The sequence below is a fragment of the Puma concolor genome, chromosome E4 (genome assembly GCF_028749965.1).
Source record: "Puma concolor isolate L17-30 chromosome E4, mPumCon1.1.hap2, whole genome shotgun sequence".
Lineage (NCBI taxonomy): Eukaryota > Metazoa > Chordata > Mammalia > Carnivora > Felidae > Puma > Puma concolor.
The window spans coordinates 62,610,834-62,621,907 of record NC_141683.1 but is presented as its reverse complement, the minus strand read 5'-3'; the positions used below and the strand labels follow the sequence as shown (position 1 = coordinate 62,621,907).

Sequence of the window (11,074 nt, the reverse complement as noted above, 5' to 3'; positions counted from 1 at the left end):
TTGAGGGAGGGGGGATGGGCTAAATGGGTCAGGGGCCCTCAGGAATCTACTCCTGAAATCATTGTTTCACTATATGCTAATTTGGATGTAAACCTTAAAAAATAAAACATAAAATAAATTTAAAAAAATATTTTGTTGGACCACAAAAATACAAGTCCGAGGAAGTGGGCAGGTACAGGTCATTTACCGGTTGTTTTCTCTGCGCCTGAAGCCCTGGAGGAGCTGGGGAACCACACCTCCATCTCTGCAACCCGCTGCCCCTGGCATCTCTCTCTTCCATGTCCCTCTGGCCACTGAGGCCCCCGGGGGGGTGGGGGTGGGGGCCGCAGGGGGGACTCACTCCCTTCCTGCTTTGGGCCCCAGGGAGGCCCAGAGCCTAAGAGCAGCAGCAGGTGCCCGCCTGAGGTCTGAGGCTCCCTCCAGATCCTCAGTCTCTCTTCTCTTTCACCCCTTCTGCCCTCTAGCTAACCTTCTTCTCCGTTTTTCTCTTCCTGCTTTTAAACATCTCATGGCAAGTTTCTTCCATTAAACATCTCTGCTTGTAATACCCAGAGCTGCTCTGTTTTGGTGCTCTTCATGACCCTCTCTCTGCCTCAGCCCCCAGCTCCACCTAGCACTTCCTTTCTTTGTCACCCCTCAGCTCCTGCGTCCCCAGACTGGGTTTGCAGTTCTGCTCCACCCCTGCCCCTCTTCTGTCCGGGAGAGAAGAGTCCAGCCCACGGAGGGGCCCTGCTGGTCTCCTCACACGGTGGGAGAGTCAGGTCTCTTTGGATCGAGGGGAAATATCCCCAGTGATCTTGAGTTTTTCCTGAAACAAATCTCAATCGGGATAGAACTTGGGGGACATTTTGTGAGTGTTGTTCCAACTGTTGGGGAAGGGTCTGGAGGGGACTCTGTCCTGTGGCCAGAGAGCACCTGCCTCCCTCTGGGGCCTCAATCTGAGCTGTGGTGGACAACAGGAACTGCGGCGTCCTGGGTGAGCCTGAGGCCAGCATCTCCGGGAGCCTGTCCAGTTTTGGGGACTGGTTTTCATCCTGCCTCCCAGTGACGCACACGGCGCTCCTGACGCCCACGCGTCCCTCCCTCCCAAACCTTCTCCACCTCCTCAGTGCCTCGTCTTTTTATGTCCTGAAACTTCCTCCAGAACATCATACCCCTAAAATAGTCATCAAATTCCGTCATTCTTTTCCTTAAAAATCTTTCAATGGCCTATTAGCATATTTTAAAATAATATCCTTCGTAACTCCCGGACAATGGCCTATCTAAAGAGAAAACTGAAAGCTTCCAATGGCTTTCTTTCTTAGGCAGAGTGATCTTTCTAACAGGAGACCTGGACCACGGCACTGCAGTCTTTAAAAGCGCTAACCATCCCTTCTGGTCTTCTCAGGAGAAAGTTCACTCTTTTTATCTATCCTTTATTAAGGTCCTTACCCCTCTACTGCCTCCTAGCGCCCTGCTCCTGTTCACTCCACTCACTTCTCAAAGGTCCAGCCTCATTGAAATGATTTGTGCTCTTCAGACAGTCCATCCCATTTTCTGCGACCACAATATTTTTCCTCGTCTTCTTGGTCTGCCTAATTCTTTCTCATCATCTATCTGCTCTGATATCACTTCCTCCAAGGGTTATTGCCAGACTCCAGATTTGAGCTAGACTCTGTAAGTGCTTGTCTAGAACACTGCACCCCTTACCACACTGCACTGTAAAGTGCTAACCATTGTGAGCATGCAGTAGGGATCTGTTTAGTGAATGAAATACAGTTTGAAAGTATGTATTTCACTATGAACCTATGGTATGCTACTTTCTAACTAACAACAGCATGATAACACTTTTAAAAGTAACTAATACATGTGTTAGGTGGCTCAGGAATGCAGAGGACTGGAGGAAGACAGTACATGAAAGGTGAATAGTGAGGGATTTATTCATGCATTTATTCATGGATATAAATTAAAAAAAAATTTTTTTAACGTTTGTTTTTGAGAGATAGAGCACCAGCCAGAAGGAACAGAGAGGGAGACACAATCCAAAGCAGGCTCCAGGCTCTGAGCTGTCAGCACAGAGCCCAACTGTGAGATCCTGACCTGTGCCCAAGTCAGATGCTTAACTGACCGAGCCACCCAGGCGCCACTGTTTGTGGCTATAAATTACAGGAAGTATAGGGTGTGGCTGGTGGAGGAATAGGTTGTGTGTGCTTGTTGGAAGTGTATGGTAAATGAAATAAGGTCACCAATTCTTGGATATTTCCATTAAGAGGTGCTGTTGGGGGCGCCTGGGTGGTTCAGTCGGTTAAGTCTCTCGATTTCGGTTCAGGTCACCGTCTCATGCTTCGTGAGACCGAGCCCCTCGCCAGGCTGTTCGCTGACAACGCGCTGACCCTGTTTGGGATCTCCGCCTCTGTCTTTGCCCCTCCCCCACTTGTGTGTGTGCTTTTGGATGTGCGCTCTCTCTCTCTCTCTCTCAAATAAATATTAAAAAAAGAGGTGTTGATTTCCCCACACCTTAAACACAGGTTTGACCCGAGGATGTGGCAGAACGAACACCGGGCAGGTACCAGGGCCGGGCCACAAGAACACTTGCAGCTTGCACTTTTGGGTCCTTGGAATGCAGCCCCGAAAGCGTGCTCTCGGGAGCTGGCCCCGCCTACTGGAGGCTGAGAGGCAATGCGGGTGGTCCAAGCCCGCCAGCCCACAGCCAGGCCCACCTGCCCGCGCGGGTTTGGGAGAATCCTCCCCCCTTCCCACAGCATCATGGAATTCCCACGGTTTCCATGGGGAAGACTAAATCCTCCTTTTATGTCACCAAAGTTTAAGGTGATTTGTTATGCAACAGCAGTTAACAAAACCTGGGGTGTGGTTTGTTTTGTTTCCTAATCCCCGCCCCCCCCCCCCCCCCACCCCACCCCAGGGTGAAAGGCTTGAAGGAAAAAGGAAGAGGAAGAACCCAACTGGAACATCAAATGGGGCTTAGAGCAGAGGAGACAAAATAGGTCCTGGGGGGATGTTCTTTTGGATCTTCCCGCATCTGCCCTGCCTGCCCCTTCTGTTCCAAGATCTCGACCGCCCCCCTCTGCGCCCCCGGGGGGATACTCTTCACTGATGTTGTTTCATGTGTAATAGCTTAACTGAATGTAATGCCATCGCTTAGAATAATGGCTTAGTTTAATTTGGTTCAATGTAAGTGTTCGCTGTTAACAAAAACTGGCCCACATCACTATTGTTTTTGCAGGGGTGGCAAAGAAACGGTCAAATGGAGTAAAACGAAGAATGAGGACAGAGAAAGGAGGGCTCATTGGAGACCCAGCGTCTGGAAAAATGACCAAATGAAGGAAGATGCCAGTAAATATTTGCTGAACTTGCCCTGTGTGCCCATTGTAGATAAAGCCACCGAAAATAACCCTATCCAACCGGACAGAGAAGCCAAAGCATGTAGGGAAGCAGCAGCAACAACGAGACAAAACAAAACAACGCAAACCAGAAACCAAAATACCACCTCTGCTCACCACCACCCTGCACAGGCTCTGCCCACCGCCGTCCTGCAAAACGTACAGGCTCCCCTCCCAGATCCACGTGGGACTGGCTCCTTTGTACTCGAGGGACTGAGTGCACATGTCACCTCCCGGACCACTGAGGCAAGGTGTCCCCACACCAGCCCTATCCCTGACCCCATTTCATCGGTCTTCCTACCACTTAGAATGCTTCTATTTTCTTTCTTCCCTCACTAGACAGAGCGACACGCGGCTGGTCGCTTACCTGTCTCACTCACCGTTGTCGCTCCCACTGTTAGAAGCGTTTGGCACACAAGACATGCCTATTTGATGTTTATTCGCCGTAAGTGAATTAAAAACAAGAAAAAAAAAATTCCTTCCTAAAAAGAGGCTTTGCAGTCTCCAAACCTAGGTCAAAGTTCACAACCTGGGACGCCCTCTGTGACCAAGGGTCCTGCCTTTGGGCTGCCCTGTAACTAGTATTTAACTGCTCTTACCTGACCAAGGTCCTCTGCAGGCATGTGTCTGCCTCTTTGTCTCCTGTGTGGACAGGTGAACAAGTGGAATTCAGCTTCAATTCAAGACGAGCAGGTTGTCACCAAGTGAGGAAGTTTCTGTGTTATGAGCCTGGGTTCTACACCAGACTGATTTCAAAACCTAGTTTTGCTGCTTGCCAGCTGTGGGAACTTTGGGGAGTTTCTTGACCTTTCTCTGACCCAATTTCCTTATCTTTAAAATGGGAATAAAAGTACTTAACATGTAGGACAATTATGAGGAGTTAATACCTATAGACTACTTTGAACAAAGTCTAGTCCATAATGAAGATTTAAATGAAAGCCATTATTTAAAAAAAATTCTATTCTAAGGAAAACTGCTCATCCAAATTATTTGGAACTGAGTAGTTGCATCTTTGGCATAAATCCGTGTGGCATAAACAGATGAAACAGAATCCGAGAGGAAATAAGCCAAGTGGGAGTGAAGACTGGAAATACAACAATCATCTCGGGAATGGCACAGATAAGGACCCCTGCCCCCAAATGAGTGGGTTCATAAGGCCCCACACGGGGATTCCCCAGAGACCTGTCCCCAGGCTGAGGTTCCCAGTGACCGAGCCCACATGGAGTCCACCCACATGGGGTGACACCAGGTTCTAGACATGCTCTGCAGAGGACGGCAGGGTCTTCCCGGAGCCCAGGCAGTCGAACATCTCCTGGGAGGCGTAGGTCACGTACACGAGGCCGTCCTCATTCTGGTAGTCCCTGTAGACCTCTGCCATGGTCACACTCATGCTGACCAGGCTCTTATTGTTCACCAGCAAGTAAAAGGCTTCAGAGGCCCCCAGGACCAGGCGGCTCCTGGGCGGGGGGTGGGGGGGTGGGGACAGGAAAAGGAAACTTTAACTGGGCAGGGCATGGGCTCCTGACCCAAGGCCTGACTTATCTGTTTGTTCACTGCAAACATGTCTACCCAAGGAGCCCACTTCCCCGCTCTAGGAATGGTCCTCAAACTTGACAATGACCCAGGAGTGCCTGCTGAAAATGCGGATTCCTGGGCCCCACTCCAGATTTGGGCTTAGTAGATCCAGGAAGCAGCCTGGGAATCTGCAGGATTGTAAGAGAGGCACACCTGACTTTGAGAAAGATTATTCGAGAAGCACAGTCCTTCCACCTGCTTCCCTTGCTGCTGCCTGGAGGCTTTCAAAGCGTCAGATACATTTCCCTGCCTCTACCGGTCACTGCTGAAACAATAATTTATATGCGTCATTACTCAACTTTTTATACAAAACTTCATCTCTTGTCCCATTTGATTTCCTAATAACAGATAAAGAAACCAAAGCACAGAAGTTAAAGGGTTGGATGGAGGGAAGCAACTGTCCATCAACAGGCCAATGGATAAACCAAAGTGGTTTGTACACACAATGGAGCATTAGCCTTATAAAGAAGGAAATTCTGACAAGAAATTATTACAGCATAGATGAACTTTAAGAACTTATGCTAAGTGAAATAAACTAGCCAGGAAAAGACACTGTATGATTCTTCTTGCATGCTGTTCCCAGGGTAGCAAAATCGGAGAAACAATGTAGACTGGTGGTGGCCAGGGGCTGGGGGACACAGTGGGGAGTTAGCGTTTCATGAATACAAAGTTTCCATCTGGAAAGATGAAGAAGTTCTGGAGCTCAACAGTGGTGATGATTGTGCAACTGTGGGAATGTACTTAATGCCACCGAACTGTGCACTTAGAAATAGTTAAGATGCATTTTTATCACGATTAAAAATAAAAGAAAGGGAAGAACAGCTCTCTGCAGTGTCTCTGGGGTGACAAGGGAGTTGTTGGAATCCTGCAGAAAGACTGTTCCCTTCCCTGGGGATTAAAAATGCCCTGGGACCCTCTGACGGGCTCAACATGCAAGGCCACCCCATCACTAGCTAGAAAAACTATTCACAGCACCAAAATGCTAAGCAAATAGGTCTCTGTTTGCTATGAGTTTAAAGCAAAGAATTTCCTGTGTGGTGACAAGAGAATATGGAAAGCTGGGGATTCTGACGTCATTTAAGCAGCTCTGGGGTAACATTTGGAAAGGAATTACTGCCCTAAGGTCTGAAATTCCTCCCCTCGGGTTAATGCTGTAGAGAAACAGCTCCATTTGGTTGGAGTGCACGGCTGGATGGGTCTGTTGGTGATGGTTAGCCCTGTCTACTCCCCCTCGCCCAAACATTCGGGGCACAGCCAGGGCGCTCCTGGGATACAGTGATGAGGGCTACATTTATGTGGTGGGTGGGAGGGGAAATGGTTTCGGATCCTGGTTACCAAAAGGTGGATAACCTGAAGACCAAACCCTGACCACTGCGCTGCTCTCCCTCAGGGAGCAAATGGCCACTCTGCCTTCTGGGAAAGGGTAAGGCTGGGGGGAGGGGCTGTTGCAACCTCGCGCCTCAAAATTGCACCTTCACCTTCATTCTTCCACCAGGCGGTCCTTTTGTTAAGGTTGAGGGGTCCCCAAGAGTGAACGCTGTGGTTCGGAAGATGTTCAGGGCGGGGATTTTCATCTGTTTTGTTTGGTGTTCTTCCTGCAGAGCTCGATACACAATGGGTGCTTAATATCAATATGTTTAAATGCATTAATGTAGAGATTCAAAGTTATTGGGATGGAGAATGGGGAGTGCCTGAAAATTGGAGGCACATCTATATGGAAAAAAGGGGGAAATGGGGTCAAAACTCACTTTCCAGTAAAGCCACCATTGTCCCCCAGCATCTGGAGTCTGACCGGAGTTGGGATCTAAGGCTGACTTCGGTTTTCTTTCAGTTGCCCCCACTTTCCACTGGATCAACCTAACCCTTAGCAGGTCAGAGGAGAATGCGGAGTGTTCTAAAAGGGCTCATAAAAAAAATCATAATAAACACTGTGAAGAAACTGTCAGCATCAGCCAAAACCTTTGGGAGGTGGTTTCCAGTACAGGGAGACTCACGCCAGCCATACTTACTGAGCCCCAGTCAGCTACTTTTAGTTTTCATGTCATTTTTTTATTGAGGCCAGCTGGCAGGTGACAACTTCCATCGCTTAAGCTTTATTTTTAAAGCCAGCAACACTTGTCTGACTTCGCTCTTCCTTGTTCTGAGTGGGAGGAAGCTGGATATGGGGAAGGTCTGGCTCCTCTGCTCAGTGACTCCAGCAGGTGGGCAGACCATTGCTCTACCAAAAATTCCTTAGAGGCAAAATGCCGTCATTGGACATTTAAAACACCTGACACTGGACGGTTCTTTGGACTCGTTTCCAAAGTTCCTTTGGAAGATTCTCAGAGAAATTTGAAGCCAGAAATTAGAACACAGTACCAGCAAAATTTTGAAAAATAAAAGAGACAACAGCTCTTCTGTCAAATTGAGAGCCCCCACTCTCTTTAGAGTTGTAAGGTCCTTGCAACCTTTTAATGACTGTTTATTCATGAGACCATCCTTTTTATTTTTTTCTTAAAAAAAATTTTTTTGAAATGTTTATTTAGTTTTGAGAGACAGAGACAGAGAGAGAGAGCGTGTGTGAGTGGGGGAGAGGCAGAGAGACAGGGAGACACAGAATCTGACGCAGGCTCCGGGCTCTGAGCTGTCAGCACAGAGCCTGACGCAGGGCTTGAACTCGTGAACTGAGAGATCATGAGCTAAGCCAAAGTTGGACACTCAACTGACTGAGCCACTCAGGCACCCCAAGACCATCCTTTTCAAAGGCACAATTGAAGGGAAAAGGGCCAAGCAGGACTCCTTCCCTGCCTCCCTCTGCTAGATCCTATTGTTCTAAGAATCCTGGGCATACACAGCACACGTGCCAGTGTGCGCTCTGTCACCTCCCAGATGACACTGAGGAAGAGGGTCATGGTCAGTGCCTGCAGGACCAGGAACCGAGTCTTGTCCAGCGGGGGCAGGAACCTCTCCCTGGGGTAGTGCTCCAATACTACTCTGTTAAGAGTCTCTGCGTGAATCTCTTTGGAAGCAAGTGTCCAAGAATGTGCTCAGTTCTCTGTGTCTTAGGAACTTGGAACAGAGAGAAGGTCATTGGGTGAGTTTTGGTTTTTCAAAGAACAGGATATTGCAGGCACCACTCAGGAAGCACAACGGAGTCTTACCAGGATCTTGCTGGGGAACTTCGCCTGGATTCTAGCGACTTCCTCTCTTCTGGTTGCTGTGAACATGTAAGTTCAAATTAATACATCGGCATGTAATAGAAGTCTGTATCTCCTCTCCTCCCTGTCTCAAGGGCCAGAACCCAGACAGCTACTCTGAGAACTTTACCTAAACTCTTCCTCTGCTTGAAGGGTCTGAGGCTTTGGGTTTTCTGTGGAGGCTGCATTTTGCTCAACAGCTGTGTCTGTGTCTGACTTAAAAAAAAAAAAAAAAAAATCCCACAACCAGGACCTAATTCATTCCTCCAGCTGCTTCCAAACCACCTGCCTAAAGGAGGCCCTTAGGTAGGGCTGTGTGACATCAGGCGTCTCCAACCCGCCTTCCCCTGCCCCTCCCTGGGCAGGAGGAGGTCAGTCCTGAGGAAGGACCTGGAACAGCCCCCTGCTTGCTGGTCTGAGAAGGCCGCTTTGCTCACAACCGGTAAGGAATTTGTTTTTGTTGAAGAAATTAAGATTTACAATGTAGTGCATTGGTCCTCACACTAATGCTTACCGATGGGCCTAAGCTTAGGACCCCTGGGTAGAAACAGCTTCATGAGGACACTGAATATAGTTATGGAGCAGGTTGAAGATCGATTTCACCTCACCCCGAAACACACTGCTATTGTTCACGTAAGAAATAGATACTCCAGAAAGGTTGAGTGATTTGCCCAGATAAAAAAAGGTGAAACGGGATAAAACCCAGGTATGTATGAAAGTAGCATTTTACTCTGCAGTTTTCCAACACGTTTTGTCATATTTATGCATTCTAGGAATGTGGGTAGGACAGTTATGCTCATGCTCAGGGTCTTGTATTTAGAAAGTGATAGAACTGGGATCCACAGAAATGAACTCACTGGCCTAAGAACCAGTAAACAGGCAGATCCGTTCTCCTTTCTGGGCCACGATGTTCTACCCCACTGTGCTTGTCTTATGCACCAGTGTGGCTTTCGTGACTGCTTCCCCTTCAGGAACACAGTATTGCTACTGAGGTCAGCTGCCTCCTCACCTCACATCCCTCTGTCTTATTCAGACCTATCCCTGTCCTGAGAATAAACAGGACCCTTTGCATCTCCTCTATAGCGAATGGAGACACCGTGATCTTCAGAGGGTGTCCCCGGCACCATTCCATGCAGAGATACCTGACATTTGAAGAGTCTTCTGCCAAATGATAATGATGTAGAGGAAAGTGACCAAACATTCTCCAGGTTGTTGAGGGACAGAAGGAAAGGTAGTATTTTATATAATTTTTTAAAATCTATTTTATTTTATTTTATTTTATTTTATTTTATTTTATTATTTTATTTTATTTTATTTATTTTAATTTTGCCTTTCCTCCTGCCTAGAAGGCTGGGACAATGATTGCTGAGCTCACTCTGAGTCTTTGAGTCCACAGAGAGGAAAGGGAATGTGGACTTAGTAGGTAGAGCGTTTCTCAGTGGTTTCAATACAAGGGCTCCTTCTCCATGGACAACATCATTCCCTGCCTGTCTCGGCCCAGTGGGGGAAGTCAGGGCAGAGACTTGAGGTACCAGAGTCCAGTTCCAGGCTCTGGCATATCTTCCACAGAGACACAACTGCCTTGGGACCTCTTTCTCATTCTTCTCTTAGCCTCATGTCTCTTTCTTCCCTGTCTCCATGCATATCATTCAACCAATCCCTTGAGCTGTGGGCTTTCAAATTGTTTCTTAATGTTCAAGAAGAAAGAATTCTATATATTCCATATCAACTTCACAAGATTTCTTTCCACAGTTATCTATATTTTACTTGGAAAAAAGGATCATTACTGACATTTAATGACTTTGTAGTTAGAACAGGCTGTGCAATAAAAAATACACGCCACATCCATTAGTGAAACATAACAAAAGCTTGATTCTTCCCACATCACAGCGCACCTCACGTGGGAGGCTTTCCTGTTTGGCTCTCTTCCAGAAGAAATTCAGGTGCCCATGTGACTTTACACTTGCAATTGTGTCTTCTCAAAATCCTTTGCTTACACATGTTCAGAGGAGAAAACTAATTTGCTTTTTCTAAGCAAATTCTTTTTTCCCTCTCCTCTTTTCTTTCTTTCTTTCTTTCTTTCTTTCTTTCTTTCTTTCTTTCCTTTCTTCTTTCTTGCTCTCTCTCTTCTTTCCTTTCTTTCTTTCTCTTCTTTCTTTCTTTCTTTCTTTCTCTCTCTCTCTTCTTTCTTTTCTCTTTCTCTTTCTTTCTTTCTTTCCTTTCTTTCTTCTTTCTTGCTCTCTCTTCTTTCTTTCTTTTCTTTCTTTCTTTCTTTCTCTCTCTTCTTTCTTTTCTCTTTCTCTTTCTTTCTTTCTTTCTTTCCTTTCTTTCTTCTTTCTTGCTCTCTCTTCTTTCTTTTTCTTTCTTTCTTTCTTTCTTTCTTTCTTTCTTTCTTTCTTTCTCTTTCTTCTTTCTTTCTTTCTTTCTTTCTTTCTTTCTTTCTTTCTTCTTTCTTGCTCTCTCTCTTCTTTCTTTTCTTTCTTTCTTCTTTCTTTCTTTCTTTCTTTCTTTCTTTCTTTCTTTCTTGTTGGTTAAATTGATTTCTTGATTGATTTATACAATAGCTTGTTCCTAACGGATTTGGAACTTGTGGGTCACCTAAGAATGTGAATACTAGGAGGCAGGGATCATCAGGGGCCATCATGAGGCTGGCTACCATAGGAGATATTTTCTATGAGCTCCTGTTTCCTCTTCTATAATAATGGAAATAATTATTTTAACTCCACAGCAACATACTTTTATTCATCCATTTACCCACTCAGAAAAAAAAAAAAAAAATCCTTAGATACCTACCCTGTCACAGGCACTGTGGTAAGTGCTAAGGAAAGCAGTCATTACAGTTACATAGTTTCTGTCTTTCCATCTTCATTGAGCTTACAGCTTACTGAGGAGTAGACAATAACAACAAATACACAAATAAAAGAAAGATCTCAAGTGAGGACA

General features: G+C 46.4%; 1 protein-coding gene across 1 annotated transcript; it reads right to left on the bottom strand.

Annotated features, from left to right (window-relative positions):
- Window positions 1-4,632: 4,632 nt before the first annotated feature.
- Window positions 4,633-8,319, bottom strand: LOC112863216 (microtubule-associated protein 1 light chain 3 gamma-like). The gene is made up of 4 exons (XM_025926332.2): window positions 8,262-8,319; window positions 8,096-8,151; window positions 7,824-7,939; window positions 4,633-4,840 (listed from the first exon to the last, which is right to left on the bottom strand). Exons 1-4 carry the CDS (start codon window positions 8,317-8,319, stop codon window positions 4,633-4,635), a joined length of 438 nt encoding a protein of 145 aa, XP_025782117.2.
- Window positions 8,320-11,074: the final 2,755 nt, after the last annotated feature.